The following is a 19,096-nucleotide window of genomic DNA, read 5'->3' as shown; positions in this document are numbered from 1 at the left end:
CATGTTTTCTTCCCTTCTACCTCTGTCCATATCATCCTCCCCTCCCTCTCTCCATATTCCTCTGCACCTCTTCCTTTTCCACCTGCCCACTACCTCTCTAACCCTGCATCCACCTCCACTCAATGTATATCTCCTCCTCCCCTTCCTCTGTCTGTCACCACCTCATCCAACACTCTGCCCATCTCCTCCTCCCCTTCCTCCTCTCTCTCTCTCTCTCTCTCTCTCTCTCTCTCTCTCTCTCTCTCTCTCTCTCTCTCTCTGTCCATCTCCTTCTCTCTCATTTCTCTGTCCAGCTCATTCTTCCCCTCTCTTCCTGTCTGTCTCATCCCTCTCCCTTTCTCTAATTAGCTGTGCCCATCCACAGGTGTAGCACCTTCAAGGTATGCCAGTGCTACCCGCACAACACACCTCCTCTCTCTCTGTCTGTCTCTCTCTCTCTGTCTCTCTCGCTCTCTCTCTCTCTCTCTCTCTCTCTCTGTCTGTCTCTCTGTCTGTCTGTCTCCTCCTCCCCACACTTTCTGTCCATCTCACCGTTTCCGCCTCTCTCTCTGTCCTTCCCCTCCACTCCCTCTCTTTTCATTTCCTCCACCCCTTTCTCTGTCCAGCTCATTCTCTTCTTTCCCACTACCCATCTCCTCCACCCATCTCTTTTCTAAGCCATTTCCATGTTCATATGTACCCCTGCAATGGAAGTGGATAAATCAGACTTATACTACTCCCACAAAATGTGCCCCTTGTGTAGAGTGTCCTACACATTGGAGGCAGGAAAATCTTTTCTTTCCCCAGTGTGCTGAATGCATACCAAAGCAGAGCAGTGAGGCAGGCTGATACTATTCCCACACAATGCATCTACCATGCAGGGCAGCCTATACATCTGTATACCAGGGGCTGGAAAATGCAAGTTTTTGCTCGTATCTCCGCTCATGTTGGAGCTAAGATATTTAAACCTCAGTCCTGATACTTGTGAAGCCTTATTATCTGTGCCAGATTCGGTCAAAATCCATCCACAGGTTTGGGAGGAGATCTGGGCAAACACACAAATATAAATTGTGCTTTATATATTTACAGATAGAGACTAGCCTTTTCTCTGCAGCTTCACTATGTAAGTGTTCGACATATTTTTATTGCACACATCTCCTCCTCCACCCTCTCTCTATCTCTTCCTCTCCTCCTCCACCCTCTATTTTTCCATCTTCTCTGTCACCCTCTCTTTTCACATCTCCTCCACCTCCTATCCCTGCCCTCTGTGCATATCCTCCTCCCTCTCACTCTGTCCATCTCCACATCCTCCTCCCTATCCATCCTCTCCTTCCCCTCATTCTCCATCCATTTCCTCCTGTCCCCCATTTCTCTGTCCACCTCCTCCTGCCCCATCTAATCTTTCCCTATTCATCTCTTCCTTCAGTCTCTCTATATCTATCTCCTGGCCACCTCTCTACGTCCAGCTCCTCCTCCCCCTTTAGCTATTTCCTCGTGCCCCCTGCTTAGGCTGCCATACAAAGAAGGTTAATAAAGCAACACATTTGTCACTTAGGGCAGCCTAAATGTTAAGGGCCATGAGAAACCTTTCCTTACTCCTGTATCTCTCTGTTGAAACTATAAGGTCATAAAGCCCACAGTGCTGATACTTGTAAAGTCTGCTGTTTGTATGCCAGATTTGGTTGAATTTTATGCAGGGGTTTGGTTGGAGATCCCAGACATACATGCTGCTTTATACCTGACAAAGAATTACCAAGCGGCAGCTTGAGGTTACACTTACGAAAGTTAAGAAAATATGCAAGCATTTGGACCCAGTGGCTTCGTGTTTTGGCTGAAGGATTGAAGGGGAAAAAGACTGATGTAGGAAATGACTGACGAGATTTAGGAAATGGGGAGAGTTATATAAAAGTTTTCCAGAACCATGTATAAGGAGAGACTTAATCGGACGGTATGAGAAGGAAAGACTGACTGCTGGGAACTGTGCTGGATGAGATCCGAAAACCTGAGAGTTTAGAGGTGGATCATATGGTAATGATCAAGACAGGGAAAGCTAAGTGCAATATACTTGGTAGACATATAAGGTATGGCAGGGGGAGGGGGATAGACATCAAGTAATGGAGTAGTTACTGAAAAGAAATGCTGAGACCAAAGAAATTAACATAACTTGAGGCCAGATGGGTGGTGAAAACCAACATCATGCCGTAATGGCAGTTCCCACATGCGTACTTCTGAGAGGCAAAGAGCCTTTACATATGTCTGCCTGTGTCTGTATATGTGCGGATGGATATGTGTGTGTGTGCAAGTGTATACCTGTCCTTTTTTACCCCTAAGGTAAGTCTTTCTGCTCCCATGATTGGAATGACTCCTTACCCTCTCCCTTAAAACACACATCCTTTCGTCTTTCCCTCTCCTTCCCTCTTTCCTGATGAAGCAACCTTGGGTTGTGAAAGCTTGAATATATATATATATATATATATATATATATATATATATATATATATATATATATATATTTCTAAGACTTACCAAGCGGGAAAGCGCCGGCAGACAGGCACATGAACAAAACACACAAACACACACACAGAATTACGAGCTTTCGCAACTGGCAGTTGCTTCGTCAGGAAGGAAGGAGAGGGAAAAATGAAAGGATGTGGGTTTTAAGGGAGAGGGTAAGGAGTCATTCCAATCCCGGGAGCGGAAAGACTTCCCTTAGGGAAAAAAAGGATGGATATGTGTGTGTGTGTGTGTGTGTGTGTGTGTGTGCGAGTGTACACCTGTCCTTTTTTTCCCTAAGGGAAGTCTTTCCGCTCCCGGGATTGGAATGACTCCTTACCCTCTCCCTTAAAACCCACATCCTTTCATTTTTCCCTCTCCTTCCTTCCTTCCTGACGAAGCAACTGCCAGTTGCGAAAGCTCGTAATTCTGTGTGTGTGTGTTTGTGTGTTTTGTTCATGTGCCTGTCTGCCGGCGCTTTCCCGCTTGGTAAGTCTTAGAATCTTTGTTTTTAATATATTTTTTCCATGTGGAAGTTTCTTTCTGTTTTATATATATATATATATATATATATATATATATATATATATATATATATATATATATATATATATTAAAAACAAAGATTCCAAGACTTACCAAGCGGGAAAGCACCGGTAGACAGACACAATAAAATAACACACAAACACACACACACAAAATTTTATTGTGCCTTTTCTACCAGCGCTTTCCCGCTTGGTAAGTCTTGGAATCTATGTTTACAATATATTTTTCCCATGTGGAAGTTTCTTTCTATTTTCTCTATATATTTTCCCCCTTTCTGTTCATCTCCTCTGCCCATTTGTCTGACCTATCTTCCTCCCTCCTCTCTTTGTCCACATTCTCCTTCCCTTCTCTCTGTCCGTCTCCTCCTGCTGCTCTTCCTTTTCCACCTGCTCAGTACCTCACCACACCTTCCACCTGTCTCCTGCATCTCTTCCTCCTCTCTTTCCTCTGTCCATCCCCTGTTTGCCTCACTCTCTGTCCATCTCCTCTGCCCTCCTCTCTGTCCATCTCTTCTTCTTCCACTCTCTCTCTCTGTCCATCTCATGCTCCCCCTCTCTGTGTTCATCTCCTACTTCCCCCTCTCTCTGTCCATCCCATCTTCCCCCTCTCACTGTCCATCACCTCTTGTATCTCCTCCCCCCTTTATCTGTCCACCTCATCCTCCCCCCTCTCCCAGAATCCTTCTCTTCCTTCCTCCCTCTACTCAGCTGTGACCATCTGCATGTGTAACCCTGCAAGGCATGTGTTGATACTACCCAAAAACATGCCTGCTGTGCAGGGCAAGCTAAACGTCAGGGGAAAAAAATAAACCTCTGCTCCTATGGCATCCCGGAGTCTCTAAACCCCATGTTGCTGATTCTCATGTAGCAAGCAGAGAGTATACCAAATTTGGTTGAAATTGATCCAATGGTTTAAGAGGAGATGCTGGAAATACACACACATACACTCACAAGATTTTATCTATATGCTAGCATTTTCACTGTCTCATATACATTTCTGATACATATAATGAGGCATCTTCTTTCCCTGCCTCTCCATGTCATCACCTCTTCCTCCCTCCCATCTCTCTGCCCATGCTGATACTACCTGCACAACACATCTCAATCCACTTTTTCTCTCTCTTTGTCCATCTCCTCCCTGCTATCACAGTCCGTCTCATTCTTCCCTTCTCTCTCTGTTCATTCTCTCCTCCGTGTCTCTCTGCTCATCATCTGTATCAATTTATACAAGAGTCACTGTCGTTTTCTATCGCTAACATGACTTTAATGGTAGGACTGGCTTGTATTATTATTTGCCAAAATTCAACAGTCAAGTTTCCTATATACTTCCTCCATCTGATAAAGAACTTGCATGAAATATTCTTCAAACTATAGATTCAATAACTTTTTCCCCATTTACACAGATTTTTGCCTGTGATTCAATCCCTTCGTGTTTCAGCAATTTGCAAGTAGTTTCTGACCTTCCATAGAGGTTAGTGAGGGAACTATTCATCATGAATTGAAGTATTATATGGACGAAGAGCATATAAACAAGACTGAAAACGGTGATCTTCCAGACAATGTCTTTCCTTTAACAAGAGTTGAACCGCAGCACTATGATACTGTAGTCACCTGGGACAGTGTAGCTGTTTATGCGTATGGTGTGGTGTTTATGTGTTTTTCTCAACAGCTCTTCTCTAAGTGCTGACTGACTTCAATGACTCTAGTATATGTTGGATGATTAGCTTTAATACATCCATTATTTATATTCTACCTGGGAATTTCTGGTAGCATTACTTTGAGGGTCCATTATCTTTGATTCATATTTTTAATTTAGCGGGGACTACATCTCATAACTGTACAAGTACCATTATGAAGGAAAGCCATCAGGGATGTGGTATAAGTCAAAATTTGAAAATTAACCATGTGAGTTCCAGCAACATAAAAAAATAATTTTGAAATTTTTCTCAAAATTTACCTGTATTATCATAGCAAGTAATTAATATAAGAATAAAGTTGCAAAAAGTAAATAACTGATTATTTTAAGGAACGTGTTTCCTTCGGACTATAATTTTATAACTTTTCATAAAATTAATCTTTATTATCTTAGTAAGCAAGTAATATGAGAAGAAATTGACAGAAAGTAGACAATCAATTGTATTAAAGTCATGATTTAACTTTGGAACTACTGGGACATACAGTTTTCAACCACCCATTGTTTCGTGAGCTATATTTGAAAGCAATTTCAAATTTTTCCAAGAGACTACACCACATCCCAAAACATCCATGAATCCATAATGTATAAAACAAATTATAGTTCTAAATAACAAGCAAAAAGGGACCCAAAATTTAATAAATTTGTATCAAAAACATGCACTGCTCCAGCAGTTACATTTCAAAACCACTCATAACACCACTAGCACTAATTCAAATTTATGTTTACAATAACTTAAGTAATACTTATTTTCACTGTCAATTATCTCCTCAATATGATCGATATACAATATAAAAAAAACACATCAAAATGGCCTTTTGCCACTAGATATCTCTGTCTTGCAACAGTGTAAATTGTTTCATGTATGTGTGTGTGTGGCGGTGTGGAGGGTGTGGGGGCATTTGGGCTGAAACCACTGGTACTCAAAGGGTTAATGTACTATAGGTTGGTGGCTTGAAGCCTTTTTCTTGTGTATCTTGAATCAAGCTTCCAACAATCTGAAATTATCACACAATATAGTAATGTGATGAAAATGTATGATTTGCTGAAAATATTCACATATATAAATTATCTTCATTAATATGTCACAATTACAGATGATGACAACTGTGAAAAATGTGATGAAATTCTTGAAGAACTTGAAACAATAGATGATGATACTGACAAACATGGCATCCAGTTTGTGAAATCTAAAGATTCAAAGTTGGCATCTGAGATTGGAATTTTCAGCTTTCCTGCCCTTGTGTATTATGAAACTGGTGTTCCCATTATGTACAACGGTAAGTTTCTCCACTTCCATATTATTTGGGTGTTGTACTAATGACAGCTTCAGGTGAAATAATCAGATGGGTTTTATTATACGACATTAAGCTTTTACAGGTCAGTCTTGCCCTATGAAAAGACAACGGAAAAGTAGTATCCAATAACTGCAGGTGGTCGTTGCAGCAAAGATAGAAATTGTTATTGAAAAGGCTTCAGTCTTGAGCTGATTGAAATAATACTTTCAGTAAATTTTGTCTCTGTAAATTTACCATGTTAAACAATTAGAAATTATCAATTTTTCCAATATGTACATATTTTAGAAATATCAACTTTTTCTGACTCCTGTTCAATCTCTTTGAAATAAACAGTATAAGGAAAAGACAGATTGATACTCACTGTAAAGATAACATGCTGAGTTGCAAAGAGGCACAACAAAAAGGCACTTACACATTATGTTCCAGCCAAAGCCTTCTACAGAAAAGGAAACCTGCACACATTAATTCACACAAGCGAGCATAACTAATGCCCACATTACTGCCATCTCTGTCAACTCAGACTGGAGTTTCCAGAGACGGTGCTCATGTGTGCATGACATATGCTTCCTTGTGTAAATGTATGTGTGTGTTTCCTTTTCTGAAGACGGCTTTGGCCAAAAGCAAATGTATAAGTGTCTTTTCATTGTGCTAGCGTGCAGATCAATGTGTTATCTTTACAGCTTGTAACATTCTGTCTTTTCCTTATATCGTTGATACTCCTAAGTGGAGTGAACATCATTTGTTTTCTTTAAAATAAATGATCATTAAGCAACTTATTTATCATTCAGGAAATGTATTTAATGGTATTCTACAGTTTGATAACCAAGTTAAAAGAAGAAAAATGTGCCGGTGTAAAAATTTTCGACATTGCTAGAAATCCTACATTGTAATACTGGAATTTATATGTTTAAACGTGCTGAAATTTAAGGAAACAATATTGCTTGGGTATATGTGATGCTGGTCTCATACAGATACATGCCCTTGTGGATCCATTATTATTTGTTATTTATAATTCTTAATTTTGTAAATTAATTTCTTTTTAGTGACTGTAGTTTTGATATCTTTAGTGTGAGACTTTAGATTTTTGAAAGGACATATTACCCTTTAAAAAATTCAATATGACTGTGAATCCTGACCATGAGTAGTTGATCAGAGACTTTAAATATTTGAAAATTTCTCCCAGTATTCTTTATGGTCTTCATTTGCTTTTATGTAGCATCTTTTTACGTGTTTCTGGGATTCAATCTTGTGCTTCAGGAATAGAAAGTAACTTTTAAAGAGAAGTTTCATTATTACATGCCATTTATTTCACTTTTGTGTAAATTATATGTCAGTAACATACTGCCAATTAAATCAAGTTTAAGTTTCATTTTTGTTTAAAAGATGTTAGTTTTTTCATGGCTTGACACTGGATGGCTGCTGTAATAAGGTGAGAAAACATGTTCATTTATTCACAGTAAAGTAATTTGTGTATTTTACTGTAAATCACATTTCATAGATAAAATATAATTTTCACAACCAATGATGATATAGGATGTCTAAGGGATCATTGTAGACTCACATTGAAAAACCATTCAAGTTACACAGCGAGGAAAGATACTTAATTTCAGGGTATTTTCTTATCTTAAATAAAGATAATTTTGAAAAGGTAAGTAACCATTAGAAAGTTAGGTGAAACTTAGAAACTTTGCTTAAAAAAAGATGAGATGGACACATAAGAAAGTGCAGTAACTATGCTCCCAAGTTCCTGCTTTTTGCTCACCCTTCTATCATCATACATTCTGAATTATCTAAGATTTACAGAATCTGTGATTTGACTTGGCCTTTTTCACATTTATTCTCTTCCATCATCTTTTTTATTTCTAATTGTTCCCCACATATCATACATTTGTTTCTATAAGCTCAGTAGTGTGTGTGTGTGTGTGTGTGTGTGTGTGTGTGTGTGTGTGTGTGTGTGTGTGTATTGTGTATACTTCAGTCTCATGAGAGGCATTTTGTGGATATTTTTACTCAGGCTTGAAGTTTTATGGGGAAGGAAAACAGCTTTTATTCTCTTTAAAAGCTCCGTCAAGGTTTTTGCTTTAAGTGGTTCAAGAAACTATGAAAAATCTATATCTGGATGATGGGGTTGATATTTGAACCTCACTCGTGCTGAACAAAAATCCAGTACCTTAATGACTGAACAAATTTAGATAGTCCCACTTATTATTCACCGAAACAGGAACAATGGGGAAAGGTTCTTAGATGTACAGACAGAAAACTATTTGGTTTCTGTGTTAAGGAGAGAAAAGGTGTTAGAAAAATAGAGCTACTGTCACTCACTAGACAAATAGTGTAATAAACAGACAGGCTTATAATCTGTGATTTAAGAGAAAAAACCTTGATCAGATACATTACAGGTGTGAATAGTGACAGATTATTGCTTTTGATGAAAACCTTAAAGTCAATGTGTTTAGGCATTCAGACAATTGTTGGGTAATGCAATGAATGTGTATTTCTCACCTGAAGTTAACTTGGTAATGCTGAGGAGAAGAAGGAGCAAAAGAGGCAAAGAAAAAGTTTGCAGTTGGTTCGGGAAAAAAAGATACTCAGAATCTGTGATCAAGAGAAAAAGGTTTTTGGGCACAGCAAAAATAATAAAGAAAATAACTGTAAACTATATCAGGGAAGAATTAGAGTCTAGTGCTGAATTTCATGTTTTATAGAATTTTCCCTTATAGCCTCATACACAAAGCTTTACAAAAATAAGTTGTAGTTACTTGGGTTATGAACCATATAAGACTCCGGCAGATTGTCAAACCAAGGCATTGCTTCGACTGCCTAGGCAATATATAACATGCCAAGAACTTTTTGATAAGGTATTATATTTTAATTTAATATTTTCCCCTGGAAATGTAAAAAAATGACTTGGTATTTTATAAGATATGATATGGACACTCACAGTCATCATATGCAGCCTCCACTTTAGTGAAAGTGACACTCTGACACAACTGAGCTCCAAAACTCGGCTAAAAGTGTTACAGCAACAATGTCCCTGTATCTTGTAAATATCAAAATATGTAAATTAGCTTTTTTTCATTCTTTGCTTTAAGCGTAACTGGCAGTTTATTAAATGCCCAGGCAAAGTATTAAACAGGGTGAAGAATTACATCATGGTGCTTTGTGTTTCGATCGGCGCTATATTATTTTAACCTCCATATAGTGTTCCCTGGTGATTTATCAAAGTGAGATAAACTCTGTAGTCATTGCTTTCTATTACAAAAGTAATCTTTTCCTATGTTCCTCAGGACAAAACATGCATAGAATTTTTATTATGCTAAAAATTGCATGACATTAAAGTTTAAGGTCACTTAGTTGTAAAACACTTTGCTGTCACTTACAGCATTCTCAGTTCAGTGCCATCTTCCACTGTGATTCATTTACAATGGTTCCTTGCCAGTTCTTGGCTTTAATTAATATCTGTAAACTCAGACTCTGCTTGGGTTATTTACTACACATCAGACTTCAAATTCCTTCATATCTCATCCAACTGAAATTGTTCTGCATTTAATTTGTAGTTGTTGCATGTTATTTATTTTTTTCTTATTTTATGGCCAACTTCGAGCCTGACAGCATATTAAGTGTCCTCCAACATATGTTAAAGGTATAAAACAAAATACTTGAAAGTGGCATAAAAGGCCAAAATCTGGGTTGCACTGAAAGAAACAGTAAAAGAGTCAAATGAGGGCATGTCCCTTTAAAAAATTATTTCTTTGTGATTTCGATAAATATCAAGCATGAGAGAAGTCACAACATCAGAATGATTAAAATCAAGGATTTTTGGATTTCCGCTACAAACATATGCAAGCACAAAACATTTTATGGTTTATTATGCCCCACAAAATATTTTACTACAGCATCAAATGAACTGATCATTTTGTTGTTGTGCTCAAAATTAACAGATTCCATATTCAGAAAAAATGAAGTCTTAATCACAGATGGTGTAATGACCACCATTAAACATATTAAATATTGTGTTTATTTAAAAATGAAGTGATTAATTAATTCTGGTATATTAACAGTTTTCTTCTCGTTCTAGGTAATCTTAAGAATGAAGATAAGGTTCTGCATTGGCTAGTTGAACAGAAAAGTAAGGACAATTAGAAATATTCCTTTTATATTACATGAGTTCCTTTGAGAATTTGCTTAGTTTACAGTTTTTGTTGTATTTTTACTTTAACGTGTTACTCACTTTATGCATTTCATTCACAAATATTTAGAGTTGCAATTTTTTATAGTTGTATTACAGTTGTGAATTGTTCTAAAGTTAGTCATCTAAGGTTTTAACTTACTGATGAAATAGCATTTTTGGCTATTCTGTTCTCATTAACTTACAGGGAATACATGTATATATTTGTAGATAATGATTTGAAAAACTAACACAACCTAATGCAGTAGGTGCTACACTTAGTGATAATGAAGCAGAGCATTAAGTAACGTGACAAGATGTCTCATTTGTAAAAGTAGTATAATCAGATATCTTAATCACTCATCATTCTGAAAACTATGTTACATTTAAGTGACCTATGGAAATATTTGAGTCATTGTCTTTACTTAATACCATACATCACATTTACTGGCATTAATGAATGTCAGTATTTAGAAATCCCATGTGCTGTAAAAGAGTACTTAATCAAAATTACTGTTTCAAAACATACTTTTTAAAAGTTTACTCAGTTTGATATATTTTCTTAATGTGCATAGAATCATTTTCTTTGAAGGATTTAAACAGTCTGTTGGTATTTGCAAGTAATCTAATATTTTCTGGATTGAATGATTGCACAATCTATTTTTGTATCTCAGCTCTTAATTTGAAAGGTTGATGAGAACATAATATATATAAAGAAAAATTGAATACACTAAACCATTGTGCAAAATGTGAGATTTGCACTTTTCTGCACAGGTGGAAAAAGATCTAATAAGAGTATACACCAATATTAGAAGTAAATGTCTGGACACTTTCAGGTCAGTGCGTACTAATTTAATTACTGAAAGAAGGTTAAACTCCAGGGGGAAAAATAAACTTAAGCTCAAGATGTCTCTTAAATTTGGAAATTAGTGAGGCAGCTTTCATACAATTTCACATCAGAGGTGTCACTTCAAGTGATATTTGAAAGACATTAGTGTCTGATGATACAAACAATAAAATGTGCTTTATGTAGAACATACTGCTAGTGTGATGTATGTAGTATCAGAAGGGACAAAATTATGTGTTCAGCAAAACTCTCCTTTTGTAGATGAGTTTGAGACAGATTTTTAATGACATCAATGGTAGGTAAAACTAAATGTTTTTTTTATACATACAGTAGAGTGTGCAATTTTTCTGAAAACCAGGCAATGAACTGATTTATTCTAGTGCATGTAGGTGTAAGATATGTGTCTTTGATTTCTGGAGTAATTGTATCTGTAGCCTATAATTGATCAACATAATTCTGTTATATGTCAGCCATGTGAAGTATTGTTCCTCACCTAGCAGAACTCTGGTATCAGTTTTGATAACAGTGGTGTAATAGTTGACTCTGCCTGTCTTCCTCTATGTTCATTCACAAACAGTCCAACTTTAATTTATTGTTTATACCTGCAATGTGACTTCAGCATTGAACACTGAAGTGGTGTCAGAGTTTTGTTAAGTCATTTTACTTGGTATGTCTGCTATTTTAATTATATGTTTATGTAATGAATGAAAATAAACAGCTCATATCAATGAAATATTTTAGGTTCTCTGAATTTCACCCTTCTTTGCCTTGTGTGAGCATTCTGGAATCAGTATTTAATTTTTCCTGGGCTTGCATCAAACAGAAAGCAACAATGCTCACAAATTAAAAATTCATAAGGAAGACAAATTAAATGATCTTAATCATTGAACATGAAACAGTGTCAGGTTAATAGTGACACACAGAAATGAAAAGTTATCTGCCCTCTTCATGAAAAAAAGAGGAGATGAGGGAGAGGGCATGGGAACATCTTTCTGGGAATCATAGTAGATGAAACATGAAAAAATGGGAGACATGGTAAAACAGTAAGGTCGAGGACACCTCACTCGCATTATGGGCTTGAGGGATTTCAGTCAAAAGACAGCCAACCTATAGATATTGAGAAGTAACAGACCACCATCTGTTGCTTGCTGTCAAACTAACATAGCTTATTTTGAATTTAATCATTTAACATCTCTTTTCTGCTCTTACATCTTACATTTTCTTTTTTATCTTTAACTGCTGAGGAACTGACATATGATTCAGTGAAATGAAGTGCTTTTTTTTGTAATTTCTGTGTGTTACTATTAATGTTTACTGTTTTGTTTGGTGAAAAAGGTCAATTTCCATGTCTTTACCATTGTTTAATGCTTCAGGTTTTATTTATTACACCAGTCTAAAACTCAATAATATTGAATGGTGCATGATGTGTAACAATTAAGCTGTTTATTTCAACATTTTTTTAGAAACTGTATCATCTGATATACTATTTTCTTTATGCTAATGCATGGTTTTGCTTATAACTAATTTAATACAGGCAATGATGGTGGTGATGATGATGATGAGGATGATGATGATGAGGATGATGATGATGATGATGATGATGATGATGACAGTGATGTAAATGATAGGAGAATTGTTGTTAAAGGTAAATAATGTGATGTTTAATGTTTCATTACATGTAAATATAGGAGGAAAACTATTTTCTTGTCTATCAGGAATGTACAAAGTATGCAAGTGAAAAATGTTTCAAGTTTATTCTCTCACTTTACTTTGTGGAACATTTCTACTCCCTGTGTTCAGTTCAGTTGAGGTATTGACACAATTTGCAGACTTGTTTTCTCTTTTTTCCTATTTTTCTTGTACTTCTATTATATTCCAGTTTTGAAACTACTACTTGTGTGTTTCTCAGTAATACAACGAGGTTCTCTGCTGCTACATTCTTCATTTGAATTTTACTTCACAGAACAACTGCCGTTGTAGAAAGATTTTGCTCCCAAGAATTGTTGTCACACTGAGCACACATGCTCTCTACTAAACCAATGAATGTGCTTTCATTTTATTATTTTTGTGCTTCATAAAAATGGGCTGTACATCACTGAAGAAATCATGATACTGAAAAAAAGTTTTTACCTACACAACGGAGTGGTACTAATTTTTTTTTTTTTTTTTTTTTTTTTCAATCAACCTGCATGCATTTCCACTCAGCTCTTAAAATGCATGTCACACTATAATTTCTAACAGTTCACGTCTGCAGCAGGTTAAATGAAACATAATTGGTCAATGAAAATTAACTATTTTGTCATATATTTTTTTTTAAATTTCACCTCCATTTACTTTGCAGTCACAGTATGTTTCTAAACTGTATTTCAATGGAAATACAGCATAGTTATTTTCTAGAATTTTTTTGCATTCACTAACATCTCAATAAATGTTTCGAGACTTACGCAAGAGCAATTAAAAATTAACTGACAGTACATTTATTGCAGTGCAATACTTTCTGTTTAAAATGGTTTTACTGTGAAACATTACATGACTGCAAATGTGGGGTCATAAAAAGTTTAAATATGATTAATAATGGGGAAGTGAAACACTGACACATTGTTTACTTAATTTGCTGCAGGCGATGGCTGTTTCTACATTGGACTTGGAGGGAAAAGCGTGGTCCCCAACCCTTCCTATGAGCCCTATCAGTGCTGCCCAACTAAGGTCAAGCAAGGCTCGAGGATAGCCAAGGCAACTCCGACGCCAGTGAACAAAAAGTTTACTCCCAACAAGTTGACAAACCCAACAAGCAAGCCCACAAATCAACCTACCAGCAAAGATCGAAGTGGTGCCAATGTAAAGGACAAGCCTTTTGCTGCCAGTGCAAAGCCATCAAGCAAAAGTATTCCTCTGTCAGATAAGTCTGAAAAAGTAAAAAAAGGGAAAAAAATTATAGATGAAAGTGGAAATTATGTCTGGTGGTGGTAGGATGGTGCATGAAAATATGGTTGTGAGAGACCTTGTTCTAATAAGTGGTCAGCATTAATCATGGTCATAGTGAAACATGGCCATCACATAACATCAAGGAGTAACTTCATATTACCAAAAAGCTATAATTTATTAGCAGTTTATTCATACTAAGCAAAACATCATGTTAAGCAATGTGAGACTCCTTAAACTTAAAGGCCTTAAGCAGTAATTCACAGAATAATTTGATGGAGAAAAGTAAAAGTGATACCCAGTTTTGAATAATTATTTATACTGAATTATTGCAAAAAGCCTTGTATTGTATGATCTCTATGAACTGTGAATTATATAGAGATTAAATACCCGAGTTAATTCATCAATTTGTTCCTATATGAACATCATCATCTACATCACACATAACATCTCTGAGTATTCAAGTATAATAATGGGGTATCAATCACATGACTTTAAGGCGGACAAACATCTGTTTCTTTGATATTCCAGGACTTTAAATTCAAGATAGAGATGAACATTGTATGTTATTATCACTATAAGAATTTTTTCTGTTATTTTATCACCATGTCTATTAAATTTTTGCTGTTACCCAAAAGATGGAATCATACATGATATGCATATTTTCATCTATCATTGCATATTTTTTTATAGAGTCATTGCTGCGTATTTTACATAACATTGCTCAAGGTTCATGGATATAATCCACAATCAGTAGAATAATTCTGAGCTTTATGAATATTCTGAATTAATTCTATTATTGTCAGAGATTGTCTGTTTAAAAAAAAGAGTCACAGAGTCAATGCTGCTCTGAAATAATAATTTCATGTGTTGTTTGAGGGCTATACCCATGAACAGTTCCAGTATTTCCCATTGATGTGTATGGTATGAGAGTCTTTTGTGTTTGCTTGTATGTTTCTTAACTGTGGCAAGAGAATTCTTTTAGTTTGTCCAGTTGTAGTGAAGTACAGTAGCACTGAAATGTTTGTGTTAATGTCCATAAATCTTGAGCTAAGCAACTTGTAATGTTACTGCCATTAAAAGTAAATTGAGAATCATTTAGCATATAGCAGCATGTGTAACGAAGCACGAAACTGTGATTATTGAGAAGCTTAATACAATGTATTTTCCTAATATATCTGTTTATTTCAACCATTTTATTTCATAATGTTAAGCATTTCTTTTTTGACCTGTACCATATTTAAGGTGGAAAGTAATTGTCCACGATGAAAAATAAGAGTTTTCAGTGAAGAGTTTGTATGAATTTTGACATGAGGATGCGTTTTCTATGTAACGCAACTCAAATAGTTCTCATAAAATACAGGCATTTGATGGTTTCGAAAACGAAATAAACTGTAAAAAATAGCCAACAATAACTGCAGCGTTATAGATTTATTTTTGTATCTGTGCAGAAACATAAAAGCTATTTAAGAAACAAAGCAAGGAAAAAATGTCCGTGACTTTCTGTGTAGGCTTCTAAGCAATCCATATCATTTTTCGTGCCATTTTATTCCTCAGTGTAAGAGTCACTGTAAGTCTATTGTATTTTATGCTATGTGCTACACAGAAATTAACGACATTATTAAGATATTTCTGCAATAAAGACTGAGTTATACTGTTGCATTTATGCATCACTATTAACTGTTAAGACAGAACCAATTTTACAAATAAATGAATTTATATCACATTTTCATTCCATGTTATGTAATATTCCTCAATTATTCCTGGGGTTGGGTTGTATGAACAAACTTGCAACATTTTTTCTAGGGTTCTTTTCTTCATTTTTTTCCTTTATTTATGGCTCCCAAAGGATTGTACTCATAACATAGAAATACTCAGTTATCACCTTTTGTCTTTTTTTTTTTTTAAAAAAAAAAAAAGAAAAGCTATTGGAGTGAGTTTGTTTTCAATTGTCCTTTCATATGCCTCTTAATACAGTTCATAAAAGGAAGTCATAGCTTAATTTTCCATTTACCATTTGAAACATTTCCTTTCAAACCAGTCGTAGTGCAAGAAAGTCAGTTGCATGTTAATAGTTTATGTTCTACAAAACATAATCTTATATGCATGCAGTAAAAGTTTGTAAGTATTCCACATATAATGAGCATAAAAACCTCTTAGCAGGCATGAGATGTGCATGCTGTAAAGAGGAAAGGTAGTGGTAAGCATGGGAAACAAAATAAAATTTTTACACTGTATCTGTATAATCTAAAGTAAACCAAGTTTTGAATTATATTTGATGAAGTTATTATTTATGTGTGAAAGTTGTGTGATGGCACTTCTGATAATTTTTTTGTATTATATGCAAGGAAAGTCAATTAGAAAATTATGTAAATTTGCCATTTATAAAAAGTTGACAATTACACAATGTATGACAATATCTCATTTTTTAAAGCAGTGCTTTTAGAATGCGGTAGAGAAAGTTTTATTTCCAAATGAACATATTACATCAAGATATTATAATTCATATATTTAAAAAAGTGACACAAGCCATAAAAGACTGGTATTAAATGTCAACAAATCCAAAAACAGCATAAATGCATATTGCATATCATTATCCCAGTATATGTAATTAATCATAAAACTCCATGGTTTACTGTACATATTTCCAGTATTGATAATTCTCTTATTTTCTCTGCTTTACAAAAATGCGTATGTTGGTAAGAAGAGGTCTTAATGCAGCTATGATATATGTACGTTTTTTGTATTTTGCTTGTCAGATTATATTTACTGTCCAACTTTGTGAACTACTACTATCTTACAAAAGATAGCAAACATTTTGTATCTCTTTTGAAATTCCTGTGTTACAGCTTCCAATTTTCAAATCTTTTAAAATTTTATTTCTACAAAATATTCTATACTAGTCAGTAAATGAATACACATGGCAGTTTTAATCTATGGGGCTGTTCATTCTGCTCTTAAGTACAGCTGAATAACATTCATATTGAATCTTAAATCAGAATACAAGGAAAACTTTCTGATCAGAATGAAATAAGAATTTTAAGGATACTGAGGATTTACTGTTAGTTAGAATAAACTCACATAAAATAGAGGCTTTCTACATTTGTGCATTCTTCTGATGGCAGATGTGAGACCATCACACACACAACTGCTCTCAATCTTCAACCTTCTTTAAAACTCCTTATTACAGTCTTGTATTAATTATGTTTATCAATATGGATGAAGTTTCATGGAGGATTCAGTGTAGACTGTTTTCATTTTATCCATCATCACTGTATACTCTTTTATTTCTTAACAACAAATTTCATTAACTGATATAGACTGCACTGCATCTTCCAAAATCATAGGGCACAGAATGTGGCAGATATGTCATGTTATATGTAGGCTTTCCTGTTGCTCTTGTACATTTTCTAATACTGTCACATCATGTATAGTGCCCTGCAGTGAAAAGAATCACACTGCCAAGTGAATTAAAAAAATCTGTTTGTCATTACATAATTGTAACACTTAATAAATATGTTACTTGCTTACTCACTGAAATAAGTTAACAAGATTTTTACCACTTTACTTGCCACATAATAATAGTAGTTGAATTCTATCTATCTCAGTATCACTAAAAGTTTCGAAGATCCAGTTTAGCAGAGAGACTGGAAGCAGCTATTACATGTTCTTTACGTACTCGAATAGACCAGTATGGTGTTAGGGCTCATCTGCTCCATTGGTCTCAAGACTGTGTACAACCCAGCATTAGTCATAGTCATACATGAAAATTTCATTCATTCATTGAGGGCATAGTTGGGGAAAACTACAGCACAGTCGAAAACTCATCCTGTTTATATTCTTCTCTGTAAAGTGTCAAATTACTTCAGTGTTGGAATAAAATATTATGAATGCAATAGTATTGTCCCTCTTAAAGTCTAGAAAACCTATAATTATCCAAACCGGTAGCGAGCTCTAACTCTGCACGTGAACTGTGATGTACTAGGTCTCCAATTCCCATAGCAGTTGTTGACTGCAGATCAGACAATATGCCTGTCACACCATGGGGAGCTGCTGCAGGATTGATAGTGGGGACTCAGCACAGAGATGGGCCTAATCTCTTAGGCACTCGTGATTAGTCTTACACTGTCTTGGTTGAAGGTTTCTGTTTTCATTACACACAGAGGTTTTGTCTATTTGTGCATCTTGCGCCAAAGCAGAACTACATGAAGTACTGGCAATAAAGAAACTGGAAAATGAGATTACAGTTATTTGAAATACAATCTTTCTTCTATATATGCAGTAGGGGGGACTGGGACAGTATTAATCACCACAGAAGCAGAATTTCAGATCTTCATATATGAATTCATATGTTTATAAATTTGTTGAACACCTTTCTGAATAAAGGACAGCTTATTCTTGTGTGAAACTGTTAATAACAACTTGGACTCTTTGTATGATTAATATACAGTCCACATGCAAATCATTCAGTGGCAAAAAAGAGTTCACTTATGAAACCACTACAGTTGAAGGAAGAGAATAAAATCTGTATTCACTTTTAACAAATGAAGCAAATACATTTTATTGAATTATTGACCTACATTTACAACAGATGTGCTGGTTTAAAGACATGTTTGTTACTTAACAATATGGAATATGATGGATTGATACTCACCAAAAAGAGGAAGTGGTGTGTGGCAACCTGGAGATGACTGTGGCCATGTGTGAGTTGTGCCTTTATGAACATGTTTCTACATCTGAAGAAGCTATAGGACTGTCTGATTCTCAATAATATTCAACAGTTCCCTTTCAGGTGCTATCTGCCACTCACCACCTCCTCTTTGTGATGAGTAGCGATCTATCACATTTCAAATTGTTGTTATTCCATATCCAATTTTCCATTGTTTCATTGTAACTTAATCTGTATATGACATGTTGTTGTTGTGATCTTCAGTCCAGAGACTGGTTTGATGCAAGCTCCCTATGCTACTCTATCCTGTGCAAACTTCTTCATTTCCAAGTAACTACTGCACCCTACATCCTTCTGAATCTGCTTAGTGTATACATCTTTTGGGTTCCCTCTACGATTTTTACCCTCCACACTGCCCTCTAATACTAAATTGGTGATCCCTTGATGCCTTGGAACATGTCCTACCAACAGATCCCTTCTTC

General features: G+C 35.6%; 1 protein-coding gene across 2 annotated transcripts in view; it reads left to right on the top strand.

Annotated features, from left to right (window-relative positions):
• LOC126267267 (uncharacterized) overlaps nucleotides 1–19,096 on the top strand; it is a 459,263-nt gene that overhangs the window by 253,433 nt on the left and 186,734 nt on the right. For both annotated transcript variants that reach the window (XM_049972334.1, XM_049972333.1), the window contains exon 19: nucleotides 5,808–5,990. In XM_049972334.1, coding sequence (XP_049828291.1) covers nucleotides 5,808–5,990 — 183 coding nt within the window. The remainder of the gene's footprint in view (nucleotides 1–5,807; nucleotides 5,991–19,096) is intronic.

Source organism: Schistocerca gregaria, chromosome 4 (assembly GCF_023897955.1).
Source record: "Schistocerca gregaria isolate iqSchGreg1 chromosome 4, iqSchGreg1.2, whole genome shotgun sequence".
NCBI lineage: Eukaryota > Metazoa > Arthropoda > Insecta > Orthoptera > Acrididae > Schistocerca > Schistocerca gregaria.
This window is presented reverse-complemented; position numbering and strand designations above follow the sequence as displayed.